Source organism: Callorhinus ursinus, unplaced genomic scaffold (assembly GCF_003265705.2).
Source record: "Callorhinus ursinus isolate GAN/ISIS: 27379988/994484 unplaced genomic scaffold, GSC_fseal_2.0 scaffold12, whole genome shotgun sequence".
Classification (NCBI taxonomy): Eukaryota; Metazoa; Chordata; class Mammalia; order Carnivora; family Otariidae; genus Callorhinus; species Callorhinus ursinus.
In genome coordinates this window covers 62870561-62895528 of record NW_027397074.1, presented here as the reverse complement: position 1 = coordinate 62895528, position 24968 = coordinate 62870561, and the positions used below count along the sequence as shown (strand labels likewise).

General features: G+C 37.2%; 1 protein-coding gene across 5 annotated transcripts in view; it reads right to left on the bottom strand.

Moving 5' to 3' along the window:
- Window positions 1-24968, bottom strand: part of PTPRZ1 (protein tyrosine phosphatase receptor type Z1) — a 170189-nt gene that overhangs the window by 30985 nt on the left and 114236 nt on the right. For 3 of the 5 annotated variants that reach the window (XM_025865777.2, XM_073899127.1, XM_073899128.1), the window contains exons 11-14: window positions 19502-19548; window positions 12336-15927; window positions 7859-8003; window positions 192-283 (exon numbers count right to left, since the gene is read on the bottom strand). In XM_025865777.2, coding sequence (XP_025721562.2) covers window positions 192-283; window positions 7859-8003; window positions 12336-15927; window positions 19502-19548 — 3876 coding nt within the window. The remainder of the gene's footprint in view (window positions 1-191; window positions 284-7858; window positions 8004-12335; window positions 15928-19501; window positions 19549-24968) is intronic. The other 2 variants (XM_073899129.1, XM_073899130.1) reach the window with 1 other exon arrangement.

Sequence of the window (24968 nt, the reverse complement as noted above, 5' to 3'; positions counted from 1 at the left end):
TGGTTAAGAATGTTCAAAATTAATGAGAATAAGATAGAAACCTTGGTGCCTGATACAAGGCAGTAATAAATATTTTGGGCAACTCTCCATTAGAGCCATTTGCAAAGTACTCCAGTAAGGACAAACCTTCCCACATTATGCTTTTCACTCAACATCTACCGGCTACTCCTGGTCACACCTTAAGCTATTACCTGAAATTGGAAAGACAGGTGTTGGAGGTGTGGATATTACTCGAGGGGATGTACTGTCCTCTAAATAAAAGTGTGCAGTCTGGAAGCATTTCCTGGAAAGAAAAGAAAGCAATTTATTTACTAGCTGCCATAAGACGACTTCTGAGCTGCTTGCAAATTATGACAGAAATCTCCAGAATTAAAACATAAATGGAAAGCTATATCTATTTTATAAAACATGAAGTATTAAAGAATTTTATGGCCTCCAAATGGATCTCAGTTCTACATGTGCCAGATGCGTCCGAGTGAGGAGATATCGGACACGCTGAAAACAGAGATGGCATTTGAAGTTGTAGCTGATTGGTACCCAACAGGATTTTGCCACGATAAGGACACTTCAATGCCCTAGTTACTCTCGCACTGTTGTCATATACCAGTGTGTCCTGCCACCTCGGCCTGGACCGGAGTGGAAAAAATCATGTCCAAAGCTCTTTTCACTCAATATTTAAGTGACCATACCTTTCTGAGCATCTTCAGCATATGCTAGCAAAAGGTAGCTATGACTATGTAGAAATGTAATTCCACAGTGGTAATATTTTGATGAAAAAGGAAGACATACTGAGTATGATAATGCAGTAATGACAGAACGAAGTGAGGAAATAATGAGCATATAACCAAGACCAGGCGTGATTTTCTTTCCAACAGATGCTAGTCTTGTTGATGAGGGTTTTGAGAATGAATATATTTGGAATCAACGACAGCTATGACCTACAATGTCACCTGAATCCATTTTCATTCAGATAATAAGAGTAACATCTGGTAAGAGCACACCATAAACTATTGAGAAGAGCAAAGAACCAACTGCTGCTTTAAACTAATGCAAACCATACTTAATTAAAAAAATTTAGATAATTAAAACCGCTAATGACACTCTTTGATGTGGGTCATTTAATTTATTTGAAATATTATTCATGAGTGGTTAGGCTTAAATAAAAATATCTGTTTGGGTAAAAATGCCAATCTCATTTTCCATTTAGGATTCAAGCTACAAGATACTTATTCTAATGAGCTTTAACATAACATTTGTTCTTATAGGACACACCTCAATTATAAAATTCCTTCAGTAATCAGTTCCCTGCATAAAATTCTTCAGTGGCCTCCCCGTGGAATTAGAATGATATTCAATTACTTCAGCAGGGGCTATAAGACCCTCCATGACCTGGTCCCCCACCTACATCAGGGGTGTCTTCTCCTAGGATCCCCTACTACTAGGCTCAGGCCCACGCTGGTCTTCTGTTCCTCCTTCCAAGAGGCCCCGTCAGTTCAACTTGGGGCTTTCGCTCTTGACATTCCTTCTGGCCACCTGTCTCCTTCCCATCATTTTTGCACTGGCTCAAATGCCACTTCCTGTGACAGTCCTTCCCTGACCACGTTGCTAAAATTACTAGCTCATCCTACCAAGTCACTATTATTGTCCCTTTTGTCAGCTTTGTGTCACTTACCACTTTCTGAAATTCTTTACTTTTATATTTGTCTTACATGGTTTTAGTTGCCCTCATCAGAATATAAGCCCCACGAAGGCAAGGGGCTTTGTCTAAACGCAGTGTTAGTCCTCAGTGCAAAGAGCAGTGGTAGGGGCCCCAAAATATTTGTTCAAGGAATTCACTGATGATGTAAGTATGAGTAGTATAAAATTATATAGTTTATTTGTAACCTTAATGTCACAAGCAAAAAAAAAAAATCCAAAAGCAATGACGTGCATAGTGACGATCAACCCTCTGCTGTGATCACATAAACCTTTGATAAGAGGACACAGATAATCGAGAGAACACAAGAATGCCTTCAAGAGAGAGCAGGTGGTGTGGGAGGGGGATGAATGGATGTGGAGTCAGGTTTCAGAGCGGCCTGAGCGAAGTCCCACATCCTGGAAAGTGGCGAGAGCACAGCAGACTATGAATGAGGGGAGGGCTGAGGGCCACAGGGCTCATGATAGAGAAACTACCCAACTGAGAGTCTGCATTTGAGCACAAGTGCAACCCGACTGGAGCAGAAACTACCGGGGGAGTTTGGTTTATCTGTGCAACCACAGTTGTAGCACGTCCTGCCACATGGATGGGAAAACACTGGGCTTGCTACTTCTTTTAAAATCACAGTTAAATCTCTTTGATTCCTCTAAAATGTGGTTACACAAGCTGGTAAAAGGGTTTCTGTTTATTTTTCAATGAATTTAAAGTTGTAAAATGTCTTAAGGGACCTAGTGCAAGATCACAACAGATAAAGAATCTCTCTGACATATAAAGATTACCTCCGGTGACAAGGACCTCATTCCTTTATGAATCATCCTTAGTTGCTAGATATTTCTTTCTCATGCCAACTGAAAACTCATTCTAAGTACCTCTAAGTGGTACCCAAAGAGGAGGCCTTTTCGTTACACTGTTATGCTTCTTACTGTGGATATTTTTTTGCTATCAAGCCAAAAATCTGATCTCCCTGTTACATTGATATATCAGCTCAATTTCTGTACTTGACAGATTTTTAGATACTGGTACCCAAGATCTTTCAGCACATAAATACTACCTAGCTACAGCCCTCACCTGTTTTGACTTTCTCCTTGAAGTTTATGCTCCAATAATACAAACAAGTTACAGATCGCTGATCATGCCTTGTCCCGTCCTCACTCACGATTTCTCCTCCCTGCTTTAGTCATGGTTCTCCTGACCAAAATGCCTCACTTAGTAATACACCAGGCAAACACTATCCTCCTTAAGGACAGGTCGGAGGTATCTTCCCTGTGAAGAAGACTCTCATTCCTAAGCAACCTCTAGCATTCTAGTTTCTCTCTTTTCACTGCACCCCACCCAACACAAACTTCCATGTCTTTACAAGGACTGTTTTGAAAAATATGGTTAATTAATCCAAGGATGACCTTCACTTCCTGAACTCTATTCTACATAATTTTAAATATTTTTTTATTAATTGTTAGTTAGGGTTATTATTTTGCAATATATTTGTTTTGTGCCTATATCCTCATTACATTTTTAAAAAGATGGGGCCATGTCTTTTGATTTAATAAACCCAACTCTGAACGTAGTGCCAAGAGTACAATAGGTGTTAAGTGTTGAATGACTAGATGGATTTCCAGGAGTAACTAAATCCCACTAACCATAGGTTATTCAGCTGCATCCTAGATTTCTTGCCTACCTGAGCCCCAAATGGGATAACTTAAAATCTCAAAACATTTGGGAGGGAGAGGTGAAATACATATATCTAGAGTAAAAGATGGATGGATGGATGGATGGATGGATGGATTGATGGACGGGTAGAGAGAGGATGGGTCTAAGAAAATAGGAAGAAGGCAGCACCTCACAGAACAGGAAAGGGTAAATTAAAACTTTTGGTATTAGGGTTTAGTATGTTTAATATTCACTGTAGGATCTGGGTAAATACTAACTCTACTCTTTTTAGTTATGTAAGCAAATATTTGTTGGTCTAGCAAATAAGTGGTCTAATAGCATTACTTGTATTAACAAGCCACAAAAGAATGTTATAAAATCATACCAAAAAACTTGCAAGTGGGAAAAGTTAAAATAGCATAGGATCAATTCTTGATGAAAGTAATAATATATTGCTTCAGTATATTTTATAGTGCAGTTTTACCTACGAAGTGACATTCTACTAGAGGCAGCAGGGTACTGGGAGGCCTCCATTCTGGGTTGGTGGCTTATCCTTAGTGACTCATAAATTTGAACTTAAGATCAAGAGAAAACTCATATTGCTTTTCTTCCCACTCCCCAAAGCCAAAACGACTATCTATGTAAAGTTCTTTTCTATACTGCTTTTGATGGAGTGCTATTTTGTTGATTATACCTTTGGTGTTTTTCAGGTTTCAACTCTTAAAAAAGCTCTCAAAAGTTTGCCCTTTGTCTTCTTTAAAAAAAACTTTTTTGAAAATCTTCCATATTGAAGTCATTTCGCAACTTAGAAACATACGATTTGGCTCATGTAAATTCTACCTTAAAACATCTGGAAAATAATTTCAAGGCATATTATTTAATGTATGACAAGATTCAATATCTATAGTCCATCTGTTCTGTATAAGCAGTGAATGTCTTCACGTCTATGTGCTAAGTGTTGATAACTATGTCTCTTGCTAATTATCACTCAGCCATGATGAAAAAAGTGATGACTGTTTTAAACTTGTAGACATAGGTTCTATCAATCAATGTTAATCTGATATTTGATTTACACCTTTTCATCACACTAAGTATTTAGAATTAAAAGCTAGAAATGTGTAATTATTATTCCATTTTTTGGATCCTTATACAAATATAACCATATTCAAAATTATGCCGCATTCATCACAGAAACCCTAAAGAAGGTCTGACTGCAATCTTAGAGATGATCTAGTGAACCTTCCCCCGAAATGGTAGAGAGAGGAAAACCAGTTCATAGATGGCTACGTGACATGCCCAAGACCATAGAACAAATGCCAGGCAGAGCTGGGAAAGGGATCCAGATTTTATCACCTCTAATTTGTTCTGACTTCCTGCTACAACATGCTTTCTCTCAAGGTTTACCCAAAACCTAGGGGACCACCTTGAGTTAGGTAAGAGACAAAAGAAATGACTCATTATATCACTTTACAATTATTTTTTTCTCCTAAGAAATTAGGTTAGAAAAACATTTAAATATATCAGCTCGGAAAAACTCATAAGGACTGCGTTACTATTAGGACTTTTGTGAGTATGCCATTTTGTTTTTGAATCTTTCCACAGGCTGTTCTTTCCACAAAGGTCTAAAACGTTTTCATACTGGCTAGCGAAATCATATGGGTCTACACCAGAATTTGAATATCTCACAAAAACCTTGAAGAATGCACTAACATTGTCATTTTCTGTCATCAACTAATACCCCTGGGGTATAACTGATCTAAAAAGTTAGATTTTGAAGTGAATTAATTTCAAATGGATGTGAGAAGGACAGATATGTTAAATTTTAAATGGGTAAGTAAAAGAGTGACAGATTTTATCAGACTGTTCGATAGATAGATAGATATAAAATATATACATAAAATCATCAAAGTGCTCATATTTTAAGATAATGCACTCTGAATTCAAGGTACATAAAGTGTTATTTGTGAGGAAAAGAGAAACATCTTGTTGGTGAAGGTCAACTTAATATTTTTCAACTGGTAATTTCTATCTTTTTTCTGCACGTTATACGGATGAGATGACCCAGTATTAATAAAATATAAAAACCATTACAGGGGTGCCTCAGTTGGTTAAACGACTGCCTTAGGCTCAGGTCATGATCCTGGAGTCCCGGGATCGAGTCCTGCATCAGTCTCCCTGCTCAGCAGAGAGTCTGCTTCTCCCTCTGAACCTCCCTCCTCACATGCTCTCTCTCATTCTCTCTCTCTCTCTCAAATAAATAAATAAAATCTTTAAAAAAATAAAAACCATTACAGATTTTAATTTTCCATGAAATATCAAATCATATTAAATAAGACACTTCCAAATTTACAAAAAATAAACTTGAAATATTAAGTAAAAAAGATTAAAATTCTCATTCCTTCAATATTATAACTGTAAGCCATCTGACATTGTTATTGGAAATTTATTCTAAAACCATTTTTTATGAAGTATAATTTGGGTTTATTTTCCATCTTATTTTTAAAAAATTAACTCTAATTCCAAATAATTTCAAAAATTGGTTTGGCAGGGAAAATCAGATTAGATAGAAACCAGGAATCTGAACAAACACAAAATCAATGTTGGTAAAAAGTTTGGCCAACAAACCCAGAGGGAGTAGGGAGAAAAGCAATATGAATTCTTTTTTTTTTTTTTAAGATTTTATTTATTTATTTGAGAGACAGAGAATGAGAAAGAGAAAGAGAGCACATGAGAGGGAAGAGGGTCAAAGGGAGAAACAGACTCCCTCCTGAGCAGGGAGCCCGATGGGGGGACTCGATCCCGGGACTCCAGGATCATGACCCGAGCCAAAGGCAGTTGCTCAACAAACTGAGCCACCCAGGCGCCCCGCAATATGAATTCTTGTTGAGCAAACATTTATGGACTGTGTACTGGGTTCATGCCACTCTTTTGAGCATGGAATCTTCTGTAAAAAAGAGTCATTGGCAATTAAAGGAATCAGTGAAGAAAGCAGCTTTGTTTGCATCGTGTTATGGACAAAACAGACTCCCAGCTCATGTATGGTAACAAAAGTATGATCTGTTCTCTGTCCTCTGCGGTTTGCTCTTTTCTGTAAAAGCAGTCGGATATGAAACGCAGCTCGTCATGAAAACATTCTACCTTAGTCAACCAATGTCCAAACGTGCCACTGCGGGCTCCAGACCTCACTGTCTCAGACACAACCAGCTGCCCCCTACTTCCCATTCTTCCCACCTGCTGTGTCCCTGCCTGGAAGGCTGGTCTCTGGTCTCCTTTATCTCCACTTTCTGAATCTTATCCAGCTCAAGCCCTACATCTTAAACTGACTCTGTCATCTTGGCCTATCAAGATCCCTTGTTCTCTGACCCTGTTACCATTAGCGATTTCTGTTGTCATATGTAAACTTTTATATAGTATGTTATAAATTTTTCATGGGAAATTCTCAATAAGCATAAATTTCTCAGCCATAGTGACTTCATTCATTTGTTCACTCACTCATTCATTCTTTTTTGATATTTTCCATAGTAGTCAACATAGTACTACACACATGGGAAATAGTCCATAAACATGATAAATATTTTTGAATAAACTGAGAGAATATACTTTAGGATAACACGGAAAGAGTGGTCATATGAACTTATAGGAAGATGTTGCTTAAAAAAAGGAATTAATTATAAAGCTTCTGAACAAAATTCTCTTTTAAAACAAAGGAAGAAATTACTAAACTATGATTCCTTATATCGTCATAAAGTTTTTGTTTTCCTAGATACAGTTATAATAGTTACACTGACTTACATTGTTTCCCCAGTAAACTCCCTAATTTGCAGTGTGTTCTGCTTGCTATGGGACAGGAAGCTTAGGATGCGTGCAATTTTCTTTGTCCTTTAAAAGTCTTAGTAGACTACTGATGATAGCAAAGCTATATTTCATCCCCAAAGGCAAATTATAATTAATTTTAAAATCCCATGCATCCTAATACAGTCATCAACTTTATTTCCTCTTTGTACCCACATTTTAATTGCTTGATTTTTACATTTATGTATGGGTTATCTTTTTTGTTATCAGTATGCAGTCAATGTGCAGCTTGTATAAAATCCACTATTATAAACAAACTCTGTTTTTACTATATCAAAAATTATGTTTTCTGAAACAGTAACTTTTGAAATTGTAACAGCTGGAGCGTTTAAGCTGAGAAGCTTAGATTTACGTTAAATGCTATGATAATGTTTGAATGCTAATGAGATGAATATCAAAGTACGCTGTCGAAATACTGTATTAAATATTAACTGAAGCTGGAATTCCTCCATTTTAACTTTAATTGTTTCATTGAAGTATGAAGAACAATCAAATCTTGTATGTTATGTCTTTGGATTTACAAAATCACCTTATTCATGGTTAAATTAATGGTATCTCTCAAGTAAAATGAATTTTGAATACGCTTTGAAGAGCTTTCAGGTAAATAACAGGCAAAAATCTAAGCTTTATGAAACACACGTCTAAAACAAGCACTCAACTTACCTCCAGTAGATGAGAATACCCACAAGAACCACTAGACAGATAAAAGTCAGGGCTGACACGATCACGAGGGGTATAACTGCCTTCTTCTCGGATTCCAACCCCTCAGCTAGACCGATACGAGACTCATGGCTACTATTACTGGCCTCTGCAGTCGGAGAAAATTGAGAGAGTTGATATTTAAGCTTAAGAAAAAGTCACAACATTTTTCAACTGAGTCAGTGCAACCTTCATTGCTGTTGCTTACCTTTACAATTTCAAATCTATGGCAGAAAGAATGTCTACGATTACAAGCCAATTTAAGTAAAACAAAGTTTAAAAAGTACGGCAGGCCATCAGAGCAAAGACTGGCACCCAGGTACGGGTGTCGTGGCAAGAAATGAGCATAACACTGCCTTGAAAAGCTTGCTAAAAGGAAAACAGAAGTATTAAAATAAAAAAAAAACTACCCAGTTTTTAAATAAAATGATCAGGAAAAACAATGCTACTTACTGTACCATATATATCTTGATTTTCCAAACTTAATTTTAATAAGATGTTTCTAATCCTGCAATCAAATAAGTAGCCAGGAGCAATTAAAAATTCCATCAAGAGGGAAGGTTAAGATAACCCTTCTTACATTAGGATAACCATTCAACCCAGAAAACTATTAAAAATTTAAATGTAGGTTGCTTTTAAAGTGTTACTTTGCCCTTCTTCTCAACTATTTTTTCTCTACCAAAAATAAAAATACTATTGTATGCGAACTGAAGGAATACATAGATCAAAGGAATTCTTTTCAAATATGCAAGTGTAAATTATGGAAAAGTTTAACTTCTGTCTTTGGATTAATTTTGAAAGATGGCAAGTGACTATTTTTGTGACCAGTTAGGTGCATTATTGTCCTAGCACTTTCAAAATCATTGCAACTGGCGCCATTCTTCCAAGTTGCTCAAAAGAGTTTCAGAACTTCAGGGTACCCCTTCTCCTTTGAAGTGTGGGGGGGAACCAACCCAACTGGACATAAGAACTGCTCTGCCAAAGTAAGAGCTCTTAGTGTCTGCCTGCAGAAATTCTGGAAGAACTACATCCAAGTTCCCCCATGAGAGTCTACACTGCATTCCAGACTCCCCGCACATTAGGTGCTTTTATACCAAGCATCTTACTTTAGTAATAGGACACAAAGGGAAATCGGTTTAATTTCAAGATTGAAGAACACATTTGAGAGTAACAAATTCATAAATGCAGCCCTAAAGTAAGCATATCTAATGGCAGAGAACTTAAGGTCACATTTTTTCTATTAAAACGATTGTTACCTAAATGGAAATTTTGTGGCTAAACAATGAAGTAATCCACTTAGTAAAGTCCCGAGTACCTAGAAATCACAAATGGTGGTTAATATCATTATCTGTATCAGTCATTCTTGAAATGTCGTTCCCAGAATATTGGCATTGGCATAGCCTGGAACTTGTTAGAAATGCCAATTTTGGGCCCCATGCCAACCATCACAAAGCTGCTGAACAGAAACTGTAGGTAAGGCCTAGCAATCTGTGTTTTAACAAGTCTTCCAGGTGATTTTGATCCACATTCATGTTTGAAAACCAATAATGTACATTAATTTATATACAAAGTGAGCTTATATAATTATACCGGTCTTCAGTGACCACAAATATTTATAGAAATATGTATATAGGTGTGTATGTATATATATGTATGTATATAGATACATACATATCTCATTTATATATATATGTATTGCATACATATATATGAGATGTCAGATCATATATGTAAGATATATGACACATAAAGCATGTAACAAATTACCATACATATCACACACACTATACACATGCACTATATACACACATGCACACATATATAATCTTGTAATACAGACTTTACTCATAAGTTCTCTGGGGGGTCTGATTTTAAAATAAATGTTTTCGTTGAGGAGTTAGAATGATAAATCCATGGTAATCACATATTATGAAACCCAGGTATTTTATTCAAGATGAGATACCACATGAAAGTATAGATAATCAGGGGCCCCTGTCTGGCTCAGTCAGTAGAGTATGCAACTCTTGATGTCGGGGTCATGAGTTTAAGCCCCAGGTTGGGTGCAGAGATTACCTTAAAAAGTAAATAAATAAATGAATAAAATATCCCCCCCAAATTCAAAAAAATATATTTATAAAAAAAGGAAGTACAGACAATTAACTGGTTGCTTTACATACTGTAATGGGGAACAACTAGTTGTATTGATCTTTATATTCATTAGTTGAGACTAAAATATCTATTTCAATATGGTCCAGTAGTGTATATGAGCTACCTAAATAAGACAAGAATCTACCAATAGATGATCAGTAGACAAAGTTAAGATTAATACTTGAAAATACATTTTTAGAATAAAACAGTATACTTTTGGTATTACAAATTAAGCATTATGTATATTTTATTGTCCTCAATAATGAAAGCATAGTCTCTAAGAGACAGACACCAATAACACATGATTCCAGCCTCAGTTTTGTGTTGACTCCCTACCTGACCTGAATCAAGTAATTTAGTATCTCTGGGTCTCAGTTTATGCATTCATAAATTGCAGATACTAATTTTGCCTTATCTATTTTGTTTTAGGGAACATGTCTTATAAATTATTCTACATTCTAGAAGTACATAATAAAATAATAAGTTTCAGAATTAGTCTGTATGCATTTGATAAAGAGCCATATTCAATTACTTTGTAAGACAGAGTGCATATGATTTTTTGCAGATACAGTTTTAAAAGCAGGCAAGAATTCTTCCCTAATCTTGTTTGATCTTAGTTACTCCATTAATTATGTTACCTGATGATATTGGAAGTTATATTCCTACTGTTTTCTCCTCTGAGTGGGAGAACATACTCTTAATAATTAATCAAATTAGTGCAATGATAAGAAATTGCTGAGTTTTAATTCATAATTCTAGGTTTGGCATTTTGCAATACATATACAGTTTCCCCATAAGAGCATAATCTAGCAAGAACATGCTGATGATGTCACTACCTATTAGGAAAGGAAAAAAAGGGATGAATTCTTAATATGTCTTTAAAATAAATCTAATAAAAATTTAAAAACCCTGAAATTTAATTGAAGCCAGATAACAATTCATATATATGGCAACACTAATGAATATAGTGACCTATGGATTCATTATTCATTCTCACATATCAGAGTGTGTTTAAACTGGAATGCAAATGTTAAATAGGTATCAAGTCAGAATGTAGAAAAACTTCTCTATCAAAATGTACAAACTTTTAATTGCTGCTGCACTGACTGAAGGAGAAATATACAACTAATTCAAAGGATGGAAATAACAAAGAGAAAAAAATATCCTGATGAGACTGGTATCTATGATCTGGCTTATAAATATCTGCTTTTATGCAATAAGATTGCAAGCTGTTACCTTAACCTACCTTTTGACTTACTACGTTAACATTTAAATATTATCATTGTTAATTTAAAAAAAAGCCTTAAAATTTAATAAAAGCAAATTATAAGATTCTTATGATCAAGTCAATGAAATTATCCAGTATTTCATATGCCTAATGGTACTGAATTTCCCTTTTCTCCCCATTGGCATTTAAAGCAAACATCTGTATTATATATGTTGCAAGTAATCTACTTGAAGAAACATCTGGCCAATAAACTAATTTGCATAAAATACATTAACAAATGAAATGCATGTCTACAGAAAATGTTCTAGTGTTTTACATCCTGTCATACAATACCTATACATACTCTGCATATTAATGACCACTATCTAACTTCTTAGAAAGGTGTATAACCGCAAGTACAAAATAGAATGTGTCTTGTTAGTTCACACTGCCCTCTTTAGGCAACATTAAGGTAATCAAACAAAGACAACTTAAGAAAATTAAAAGTTTCTTTAAAACAAAACAAAACAAATCTTACCATTAACTCTCAAAACTCAGCAATAGAACTTTTTGTAAAGCTCCCCAGGCTGATGTGGATGTGCAAATTATCATATCTTTTCCGTGGGGTGGGTCAGAGAGGTGTTTATAACATATTATGTATCAGAGTTTTAATAATCCATTTTATAATTCAGTGAAATTAGATTACAACTTATTTTAGAACATAAGTGAATATAAAAATTAAAACTGCCTAAAACAGCACACTCCAATCTATCATTTAAAAAGCAGTATACTAAAAATGCGTTACGCACACATAATTGCTCCCACATGTAACTGGCATCTTGTAGAATATGAAAAATTGGCAATAAATAAGAAACGTTTTATCTATCCACTAACCAAAATGTGTTGAATATTCACTTGAAATAATGACTAAAATCATACTTTAAAAACTGTAAATGGATTTGTTGAGTGTCTTGATTAAAAACAAAATGATGTGCCACTTCACCAAATTTCTCCTTCCATGATTTTTCTATTTTTTGAGGAAGAAAACCACCACACCTCGGTCTATCTCTTGGATCCGTAACTAACCTGCCTCTGAAATGTTGAATACTTCTGAGTGCCTGCTAGTGACAGTTGGTGTTGAGGACTGTGGGGATCCAGGAGTTATTTCTGAGTCAACTGCTTCCAGGACCCCATCAACATCTCTTTCATTAACGTCTGGAAAACTGAAATCTGTGGAAGTCTTGTTATCATTCGGGATATCTGAGAGAGCCTGCCCTGATCCGCTCTCTTCATCACTTGCAACAGCTGCCCATGCTCCAGATTCTGGAGTGAAAGGAAGCAGGGCATCAGCAGTCTGAACGTCATTGTGCTGTTTTCCACCACTGGGCTTTTGGGGTGGCACATTTGCTGGTAGTGATTTATCAGGACTTCTGTCCATATTGGTCTGACCGGCTGATACGACACCTGTGATGTTATTTTCTTCAGAATTTTCAGATAGTGAATATGAGGTTGGGTTATTCTGATCCACAAGATTGTTCTCTTGGGTGTCTGAATCATTCATTATCTTTTCCTGCAATTCTCTATAGGAGGAGCATGACATGCACTTATTTATGGATAAGCCATCTCTATCTCTGTCGTCATCATCATCATCATCATCATCATCAATATCACCATCGTCACCACCACCCACTAAATCAGCATCAGATCTGGCACTCTGAATCAGCTCAGAAGTTGTTCTAGAAGGAAACAGCAATTTGGTTGTGGGGACAGAAACATCTTTGTCAGGAGAAACTGCTGTAACGGAAACATACACATTTCCTAAAGGAACAAACTGATCGGCAGTTACGGGTGTATCAGAAACAACAGCTGGGATACCAGCAAATACGTCATCAGTGAGAGACCCCTGGGTGGAGGTGAAAACTTCATCGGAATACATGAGCTGATTTATAAGTGTATTTGGTGGCACATCAATAGATAAAACAGGAGTGGCAAACACATGCCTTCCTTTTGGGGGAAAGGCCTGGTTAATCTCCAAATTGGCAGTTGGGAACAACTCGTCATTACTGCGCAGTGAAGGTACCACTTGCTGGGAACTTTTGCTTTTAAGCAAAACTGGTTCAAAGTATTTCTCACTTGTGTAAGAAATGGTTAAACCTTGAAGTGAAGCAGCGTGCGCGTTAGAAGCAGGCGATACATCGACAACTGGTACAGATGTAGTGAGCAGCGTGTTTTCCCTTGAAGCAGAGTTTGAGGCCAGGAGATGCAATCCTGTAGAACTAAGGGGATCACCCTTGCGGGTTTCAACCGATACTGGCTTGCTAGGCACAGGTGGAAGAGCAGTTTTAAGCAATGTGTCAACATCAGAAGCCTGAAAGGAGGGCTGCAGCGATACTTCAGTATTAAAAGAAGCTGAGGGCTCATAAAAGAAGAGCTGAGTTGAAGGAGCTAACATTTCACTAGAAGCAGGGTCAGAGGAGGCTGGCTCTGAGCTCGCACTAAGCACAGGTCTAAGCGAAGTGTCGCCAAACGCTTGAGATACGGCGTATGCAGGCTGAACTGAAAAGGTATTCTCTGGAGCTTGACTAATCTCATGACCAAAAACCTTAGTGGCAGGAGGATCGAGAGACCCTGGCAACATGCCCTTTGTGCTAGAAAAGGAAACGGGGGATTCTGGTAAAGATGTGTTCAACTTATTTACAGTATCGTACAGGTCGGGCAGGACTGTGCTTTCCAAACGGTAAACCATTTCACTGAAAGAAGAAATTTGCAGTTCAGTCTCATTTCCATATATCATGTCACTTTTAGAAAGCGGCTTATTCTCATCACCAAACACAGATGTTGTATATGTAAATTCAGCTACAGAAACAGGTGAAGAATTGTTAAGGGCTGTCAGACCATCTGTGTCAGGTAAAAGAAATTCACCATCAGAGGAGGCTCCAGACCACTCCCCATCCCCAGAGAGGCCAGGAGGCAGCGGCAGCCGTGATGCGATTGGGGTTATTACCGAAGACGGAGGCACCGAAATGTGGCTAGGGCTGCTAAACAAGGGAGCCGGATGAGCTACACCCACAGAACCATGCACGGGGATTGCAGAACTGTAGGGAACAGTGAAGAAGTGCTGGGAGCCCTCATTACTAGATAAGGCATAGGAAGGTTCAGGCCCTGAAGAACGTGCATGCATCATGACATCACTGCTGGGTGGTTCAACTTGAGAAAACATAAGCGTTTTATAAAGGACACCAGATTCACTACCACCAAATTCCAATGTCTCTGAAGCAGCATGAGTGGTGGGCTGATGTGACGTCACATCAGAATATTGAGCAAGGCTGGCCTCTAAGAGCAAATCACCCCCAGCCACTGGCAGAGAAGCATGCAGGGACAGCTTATCACTCTCAACAGCTGAAGTAGCTTGTGGAAGGATCTGAGAAACTGTATACAGATGGTGAAACAATTCACTACTGAAGGAAGCAGAGGAAAATGGAAGCAAAGGTGCACCATCATAGGAAGACAGGATGGATTCAAATGACACATCGACACTGGGAAATACAGGCGTAGCATGCAAGGCCGAATCACTACTTGAAGCAGCAGGGGTAGTGTTGAGGATCTGATTGTCAAGCAACAAAGGGGTGACTACAGGAAAGACGTCACTACTGTAGGAAGGTTGAAGAGGTGTCTCACCATTGTACACCGGTTGAGTTGTCTGCAAGTGTACCATGTTGACGGTGGGGACTGAGTCCTGTTGTCCGGAGGATGGAGTAAACGCATGAGGTGTCACCTCAGTCGGGAAGTAGGCAAAGGTAGAATAAGGCGGCATTTCCAGGTCCGTGACCGGGGGACCCTGTGACACCAGTGGGCCTGGAGCTGAAGACTCAGCTGCCTTCTCAGATTCATCGATCTGTATCTCGGTGTAATTAGTCTGGAGAAAGCTCTCTCTGCCTGACCCAGCATCGGGCTGTGTTACCGCATCTGAAGTGCTAGCAAACCACACGTTTCCGTCGATGGAAGGATCCGTCAGAGATTCTTCAGAACCCGACGAGGCTGACTCTTCGGAAGCATTTCTTGTAGATTCTGGTAGAAGAAGATCATATGTGATTGCCTCTGGGTTTTCTGAAGAAAACACATACCCACGGGATATGTTCTCAGAGATGAACAGCGTAGAAGAAGTTGTCGAACTGGAGCCTGAAGACTCGTCAGCTCCGGTATCGAGCTTGAAACTTGTCAATAAATTCTCATCCTCACTGATATCAGTAGATACCTCTTGAGATTCTGTTATAGAAACTGTATTTAAAGATTCCACAGTCCCAGTCAAGTTCATTTGTGGAAATCTGAGAATAGTTTTAGAGCTCTCATTCCAAGAGGCTGCAGTGCCCTCCAGAGTGTGAGGTGGCATTTTAGTCACAGTCCGTGAAATCAAAGCAGCATCTTTTTCGGGGACTAATTCAGTGACTGGTTGGGAAGTGGAATCTAAAGGTGTGTTGGGAACATCACCCTTCCCAGAGAATTCACTTCCTTTTGTTGGGGATCGGTTAGTCTTGGCCTCATTGTATTTAGTCCCTACGTGATTGTAGTTTGTTGTAGTAGGAATCTGGGGTTCCTTTCTTCTTATTTGGTTTGTGGCACTGTCTCTACCGGGATTCACAACAGTGTCTTCTCCAATGTCTTTTCCCTCTTCTTCCTCCTTTGAAAAGCAAACAAGATTTAATGGAACATAAGGAGATAAGAAAAAAATGAGTTCTTAATAATATCTTATACTGCATTATACTGTTAATCTTCACTTGTGGGAACTTTTCCTCATAAAGCACCATCCCTTAGAAGCCATGCCTCTATCCTATAACCTTTATCATCCACCTTCTGGGGACACTAATTAAACTTAATGAAAACACCCTATCTTTGGCTGCCTTTATTTTAATGCTGTGGAAATAATTAAATTAGTAGATACCACAACTTTGAAAGAAAGGGGCATTATAATTTATTATTGATAGTGTTACTTAACATGGTACTTATTTTAGTTTTGTGTTTCTTTGTTCAGTTCATCTGGCAACTGAACGCGTGTTCTCTCTCTGTCAAATAAATAAGTAAAATCTTAAAAAAAAAAAACCCAAAGATCTTCCATTCAAGACATACACATTTTTTAATTTTTTTAAATTTTTTAAAATTTTATTTTATTTAAATTCAATGAATTAACACATACTATTATTTTTAAAATATTTTATTTATTTATTTGAGAGAGAGAGTGGAGGGGAGGAGCAGAGGGAGAGGGACAAGCAGACTCCATGCTGAGCGCAGAGCCTGATGGGGAGCTTGATCTCAGGACCCTGAGATCATGACCTGAGCCAAAACCAAGAGTCAGACGCCTAACCCACTGAGCCAACTAGGTGCCCCCATAGGCAGACATTTTGTTAAAGACAAATTGTCAAGGGGCGCCTGGGTGGCTCAGTCGTTGCGAGTCTGCCTTCGGTCCCAGGGTCCTGGAATCAAGCCCCGCATTGGGCTCCCTGCTCTGTGGGAAGCCTGCTTCACCTTCTCCCACTCCCCCTGCTTGTGTTCCCTCTCTTGCTGTGTCTCTCTCTGTCAAATAAATAAAAAAAAATCTTAAAAAAAAGACAAATTGTCAAACTATGCTTCTAGCACTAGTTATTTAATTTTGTATTTTCCTTAGAAACACCATTCAGGTGACCCAGTCTTCCAGGAACGCTTGTCACTGTAATGGCCCAGGAGTGTTCTAGCTAGAGGTCAATCAAGATCCCTATTTTCTGGGCGCCTGGGTGGCTCAGCCGTTAAGCGTCTGCCTTCGACTCAGGTCACGATCTCGGGGTCCTGAGATTGAGCCCCACATCAGGCTACCTGCTCGGCAGGAAGCCTGCTTCTCCCTCTCCCACTCCCCCTGCTTGTGTTCCCTCTCTCGCTGTGTCTCTCTCTGTCAAATAAAGAAATAAAATCTTTTTTAAAAAAAAAAGATCCATGTTTTCTGGGATTTTTTTTCTTTTTTAATTGTGCATTTTATGTCTAATCATATGCTTAGAAAACTAAACTGCCAAAAGTTTATCAAGACATGGTATTTTTAGTCCACATGGGATATGATTTTGCCAGTTTGCTAGCATTGTCATTTATTAGATCTTTTATTTATTTTTTTAAAATTTTATTTATTTATTTATTTATTTGAGAGAGAGAGAGAGAGCACATGAGAGGGGGAAGGGTCAGAGGGAGAAGCAGACTCCCTGCTGAGCAGGGAGCCCGATGCGGGACTCGATCCCAGGACTCCAGGATCATGACCTGAGCCGAAGGCAGATGCTTAATGACTCAGCCACCCAGGTGTCCCTTATTAGATCTTTTAAAGTCATGTACCTTAAAAGAAGAAAACTGACAGAGTACAAATTAGTAAGAACGTAACCAATATCAGGAGAAAAAAAATCCGAATCTTAAACCATGTTCAGATACCTCTCAGAATCTGATGAAGATGGGGGCGCCTGGGTGGCAAGCGTCCAACTCTTGGTTTTGGCTCAGGTTGTTATCTCAGGATCATGGGATCGAGCTGCATGCCGGGCTCTGTGCTCAGTGTGGGGTCTGCTTAAGACTCTCTCTCCCTCTCCTTCTGCCCCTCTCCCCCACTAAGCACTCTCTCACTCTCTCTCAAATAAATAAATAAATCTTTAAAAAAAAGAATGTGATGCAAATAATGCACCATTCATTAATCCTACCTAACCAAATCTTGTTGATCTCTATGAAGTCATGTGACCTCATGTCAACATTTCAAGAAGAACAGATCATTCATGCTCTATGATTACTTCATACATACCTGAAACCACAAATATTTTAATGTATACTCCTTCCTATATTTTCTTATGAAGTTATTGTGAATCTCTCTTCCACTATGGTTTTCAATTGTGTCACACCTGTTATTCTTCACAGCTTCCATTTAGAAAATTTTACTGTAAGGCCTTGATCATGCTGGAGATACTTTATTCTTCAAATTAACGCATTTTTATTTGAAGACAATCTAAGAAACATCCCCCAAACTATTCACTTCCAAATTCAGTTTTAAAAACCATTACAGATACATTCCAGGAATTTGCCAACCTCCATCATTCATTCCTGCATGAATCAACGGTAGTGAACAGTGTTATGGACAAAGTATTTATGCCCTCTCCCCGATTTATATGTTGAAATCCTACCCTTCAAAGTGATGATGTTAGGAATTGGCTCTTTGGGAAGTAACTGAGATTAGATGAGGTCTTAAGGGTAGAGCCTTCATGAATGGGATTAATGCCTTTATAGGAAGAGTCATGAGAGAACTTGCTTCTTCTTCTGCTCTGCTCTCTGCCATGTTGAAGATATCATGAGAAGCTGGCAGGTATATACCTATCCATGTGCATGCACACATACACACACAAAGGTATCCTTAGCTGAATTTCGTGATCTCTTGTAGGTTGCCCACTTTGGTAAAATAATCCTTTGCAAGAGAGAAGTGCCATAAGATATATAAATTATTGAGATACCTATACATGTGAAAATACAACTTAACTGTTATTTATTGCCAGATGGTAGCATTAGTTATCACATTCTGTGACCTCATGCACACGTGTACATATACATACACTCATACGACATTAAGAATAGCACCTGCATTTAACATATACTCAGTTACGAAGAATAGTACGTTTGGGGTTAGGATGAAATAGAAGGTGCATCCATCATTTTTTCTCTATTTTAAAAATTAGGACAATGTTAAAAATTATAAATATTCTTAAATACCTATTTACTTACAGGACATTATGCTAGCAACAGACACTTATAATATGAATAATCCAAACACAATTATTTAGATTGAATGGGCAAACGAATATATACAACTTATGTTTTGGCTCATATTTATTATCAATCTGTCAACCATTAGGTAAGGTGTTTATAAAAAAACTGTAGAAATATTAAGAATTGGTTAAATATTAGTCTTTTAGAAAACTTGAACACTGAAAAAATTCTGAATTATATAGTTTATAGCTATAATTATCTTTAAAGTTCATTTTTTTATCATCACCACCTTTTTGTTATTTTTACTATTCTATCAAAGTGTCTTCCAATTCTTCCATGAAAGAATCATGCATATCAAGTATGTGACTATCTACAAAGCTCAGCAACTAACCCTACAATGAATAATGCAACACGAACTTTGAAGCAACATCTGAAACCTAACCAATAATTGAAAAAGTACTTTTTAATTTTAAAACATTTTAATATAAAAATAGTTAAAATACCTTGACTATTTCTTCAGTTCCAATTAATTCAGGGAAGAGGTCAAGTTCTACAAAATTAGAAACAAAATTATTAAAATGTTTATTCAACTATTTTAACCCTGTGGGTTTACCTTTGGATGGAGAGGTGGGGGCGGGGGGGAAGATTTGTTAGCTTTGAAAATACAGAATCTCCAAAAATAAAAATTTCAGATTTTAAGTTTCAACACTACTGAACACTACGTAACAAACCACTACACATACCTATATGAAACTGCATTCGAAACCTTCATCTCTATCCTCTACTCCAACTCCCTTCTCCTTCCCCCTCCCCTCTATGTGGGATTGAAGCTAAGAAGGGAGAGGCAGACAGGCTGATATTACTGAGTTTAAAAAACCGAAATAATTTTTCATCAGTGTAGACCTTCATCCTTAGCAGGGTTGACAGTTAGGGAAATGCCAGGGATTAGGGGGAGAATTGACAGGATTTATTTTCTTATTCAGCTGTTTCCTCCTTCAGTTCCTATTCTGGCTGAGGGTCAAATGATTCCTTCTATACTGTGAATTTGGGCTCACACTTATATGTACACAGGGTGTTGCACCAAATGGACAGGAAGGACTGACCAGAGTGATTCCAGGTCCTTCACCCCAGGGAAACTCAGTGGTGCTGTCTACACAAAGAATGCACTGGCCGGGATGATTCAAGTCTGCTGTTCCCAACAACCAGAATCAGTATATTTCCAGTACATGGATATCTCAATCCTAGAACAAAACCTGTCAGTAAATGTGAGGAAAGATTAGGAGCTGGTTCTCTCTCTCCAACAAGGAATCTAGACACGATGCCAAATTACTGAGGGGCTGACCGGAGAAGCACCATCCTTCATGCTTCATCAGAGCTGCATTGGGCTCAGCTTCAGCTGAGCATTATTACAATAATGCTTCTCTTATTCTCATTATTCTATAGAATTTCACTCCTTCTCCAGAATTCATGCTCTTCACTCTCCCAATGTTGCTTTTGTTCTATACTTTATACCTCTAGGTATCCTCAAGGGAGATGCATATTCTTTAAAGTTTTCAAAGGCAAAAGTGAATTAACATGAAATGTTTATCAAATCCGGGCCTGTTTTATAACACAGACTTTTTTTTTCCACAATAGCCAAACTGTGGGAGGAGCCGAGATGTCCTTCAACAGATGAATGGATAAAGAAGATGTGGTCCATATATACAATGGAGTATTACTCAGCCATCAGAAAGGATGACTACCCACCATTTACATCAAAATGGATGGAACTGGGGGGGATTATGCTAAGTGAAATAAGTCAAGCAGAGAAAGACAATTATTTTATGGTTCCACTCATATGTGGAACATAAGGAATAGAGCAGAGGATCGCAGTAGAAGGGAGGGAAAACGGAATGGGAAGAAATCAGAGAGGGAGACAGACCATGAGAGACTCTAGACTCTGGGAACCAAACTGAAGGTTATGGAAGGGATGGGGTGGGGAATGCGGTAACTGGGTGATGGGCATTAAGGAGGCCACGTGTCGTGATGAGCACTGGGTGTTATAGGCAGCTAATGAATGGTTGAACACTACATCAAAAACTAATGATGTATGGACGCTGAGAAACATACTGAGGGTTCTAGAGGGGAGGGGGGTGGGAGGATGGGTTAGCCTGGTGATGGGTATCAAAGAGGGCACGCTCTGCGCGGAGCACTGGGTGTTATATGCAAACAATGAATCATGGAACACTACATCAAAAACTAATGATGTAATGTATGGTGATTTACATAACATAATAAAAAATTAAAAAACACTAATGATGTATTATATGTTGGCTAATTGAACATAATAAAATATAAATAATAAAATAAAATATACATATAGAAAAGTAAAAAAAAAAAAAACCAAACCCACAGAGTTTCTTGAGTTTATTTTTATCAGAAAATTTCTAGGCATTAAGAAATGTAAGACCATAAAATGAGTCCTGTGCATGGATTCCGTTTAGAGGAGAATTCAAGAAAAATTGAGAAGTGAGTCACCCTCTCAAGAGAATTTAGATAAAATTAATACTCTTGACTATTGAGCTATCTCAAAGTTACTTATCCTGAACAATGTTAATTTAGCCCTGAGTTAAATTTTAACACTCAATTATTTTTTTCTCTTGTTAAAACCCACCATGAAAGAGTTTGGAAATTTTTATTCGGATCATTAATATTCTCCGTTTTCTATTTTTTGTTTCTCATGCTCTTAATTCTTCACGTTTTCAAATTAAAGTGATTTCAATAGTTTGGAATATTTGTGTCTCTATAACCTCCAAGGAAATCAATACAGGTGAGTTTAAAGATGGGATGGATGCAGCTAAACTGTAAAAGACAAATAAGAACCTTCAATATGATTTTCTATAAACTATAATTGGAGAAGTTCATGCACCGGAAAGCCTTCAAATTCAGCATGTGAGACAATGCATAATTTTACCAAAATGCTTTTAAATGGAGTCACACCTTTTCATGTACTTTTAAAATATTTTAATGTTAATAAGGGCAAGTCATAACAAATATTTGTTAGTGATACATATATGATACTGTCGATTTTTCTCTGTTAAGAGGCCATGGGGAAAAACGTCTCAGTGATAATCCATTCTCTTCAACATGCTTAAGGAAATATTTTAAAATTAAAAACAAGCAAGCAAACAAAAACATGATCTAACTTTACTAACTTCATACTTTTAATGGGCAAAAGCATTTTCTTATTGATTGTCAAGGCTGGGGTAGGGTATGTGTAATTATCACATTGAGGACTGACTTCCTTTTCTTTCAATATTCTCTGAGTGTATCATTGCATGAGATTTATTTTTATCCTTTTACCACAGCATAAATTAACTATATGGATTTGGGTTCCTAATAAGTTAGAATACATGACTTTACCCAGTCATTTCCCCCAAAGAGTATCAGTGAGTTCTACTGAAACTGGCTTTGCTATTCACTGCTATAGGAAGTGAGACGTCTCCTTTGGGCCCTTGGGGCAGAATGTATGGGTCCAGGCGGTCCTTTGGTCCTTCTTAGCTTCCTGGCCCTCTCACGGGTGAATACCCCAAGTGTGGATGCCTTCATATTGTATTAACCCACTTTGAAGGATCTTCATTTTTGGTTTCCAATTTTATTATTCAAATTGACCAAAATTCTGGGGTTGCCCTGGAATACTTCTTCCCCCATATAATCTGGAAATCTCCTGCTGGGCCTCTTCAGAGCAAGTTTGAAATAAAATAATTTTAGAAAATATTTTCTATCTTCCTGGAGATTCTGAGGCCATATTTCTAAGCCTGAGAGTTCACAGCACCCAAGATATAGTTCTGGTGATGGGCACAAGGTCTCATACTGGGTACCCTCTGGACTGCTGGTTCCTCACAAATAACTGGTATTTTAGTAGCCACTGACCTGACTTAGGCAATACTGATATATTAAGTAGTTCAAAATTATACTGGTTTACAGTCTTCTCATTCACTTCCTCAAACCAGACTGCAGGAATGCTATAAAATGTCCAACAGTAAAGACTGTTAATTTTTTTTTTTGAGTGAACACTTAAAATTCACGTATGTGTGATAACTGAACAAAAGCTATTGGTTCATTCTGGTTTTGTCTGGGGGCACATGTAATGCTAAATTTTCTAAAAGAGCATGTTAGTCACACAATATTCCATAACACAAAAAAGCAACACCGACATAGGTTGGCAAGCAAGGCTTATTTAATTGTCTGAAGGAAGCCAAGTTTCACAGCGCAAAAGGGCAAAGCAATGTAGACTGCAATCTCTTCAAACTGTGATTTCAAATATTATTATATAATAACACCTGTAGCACAGGATGGTACAGGCAGAACAAGGATGGATGTATAGTGATTTAACAAACACAACTGGTACACAACTGAAAAGCACACAACTAAAGAAAGATGTGTTGATCTAATTCACCATGCATTTAAATTTAACATACACAACTATCAAGGCCCTACAACACGTACTTAAATAATATCCTCTATAATTGTATAATAATTAACTCTACATTCCAGAATAGAAAAGACACAATTATTTACAATGAAATAAATATATTTATGAATTGTTTATTCATAAATATAATTTTCTACAAAGTATTTGGAAAGAATTTACATTTTAGTTTAACTTTAATAAGCTTTTCCTGGACAAATTCAAATTGTTTCTTAATACGAATTTATGCATGTATTTGAAAATAGCAATCTGGAGTAATGCTTCATGGACACTAGTTTTATGGTGACACTGTGGTACACAAGAGTGTAATTAAAACGCACAAACAACAATCAAATTAGCCAAAGTTAAATGCACAATTTGGAAGCTTCAGTTGTCTTTCGTGGATATTGATTAAAATATTTGAAATATACCATTGAAGGAATGAGGGTAACTGTAAATAACCTCCCTCATTTCTTTATAACAAAAGCAAAAAACAACACAGTATTTAGAAAACAGCTTATCCAAAATAATAATAAAATGATTCAATAGGGTACATTACAATGTTACTAAGGTAATGAACAACATGATCAACAGGAAGAAATGGTGCTAATAAACACCATGAAATAAGCAGCAAACTCAAAGGCCACTTACATCTCCATTAGCCACATAAATCATAAAATTAACAAATCTTGTAGGCACCATCACACTAAACCACAAGATAGTACTTTGGTCAAGACTTTTACTGTGATATATTCACCACAGAAACAATATTTAAGATAAGGTAGTTTTAATAACAAGTTGAATATATATGAATTGAAATGCCATTGCCATGTTTTAGATCAGAAAAAATGAGTTCTAAAAGAACAAATAATTGCTTTATGAAAAATAGGAAGATCCCACACATTGGGTAAGTTGGCTTTTGATGGAGGACTTTTTGGTAGAAATAATTAAGGAATAATCTATCTAAGTTTTTAACCTTAGCTTTTAAGAGGAATATCATAGTGAAACATCAAATCAAATACCAGGTTTCACTAAAACATGATCACTGTACAAAATGCTTTATGGGACTGAGATATCCTTGGAGATTAAATGGTATGCCCAAATTCACATCTCATTAGTTCAACAGTGTCCTCAGCCTTTGAATAAATGGAAATCAAATTACAATACTTGTTATTTTGTACAAATGTGAAAGTGCTACAAATGATACAAGAATGTTGTACTTTGGGCCAATACAGACGCAGTCTATCAGGATCACTCAGAAATCACTTCTGTAGAAAATAAACATTTGATCTGTTTTTCTTTATGCAATAAGCATCTAAGAAAAATTCCTAGTTTAAAATTCTGACATAGTGGATAGAGTAAGAAAGACACACCACAAATAGCTAGAAGTAATTATTTTTTGTAAACTCCTGGGAGATTGTTTTATGTACAGAAATGAGAGTGGTATAATTAAACCAAGGTAGTAAATTAAATGAATGTATTTAACACAATTCTTATCCCAAAATGCATAATAGCATTAG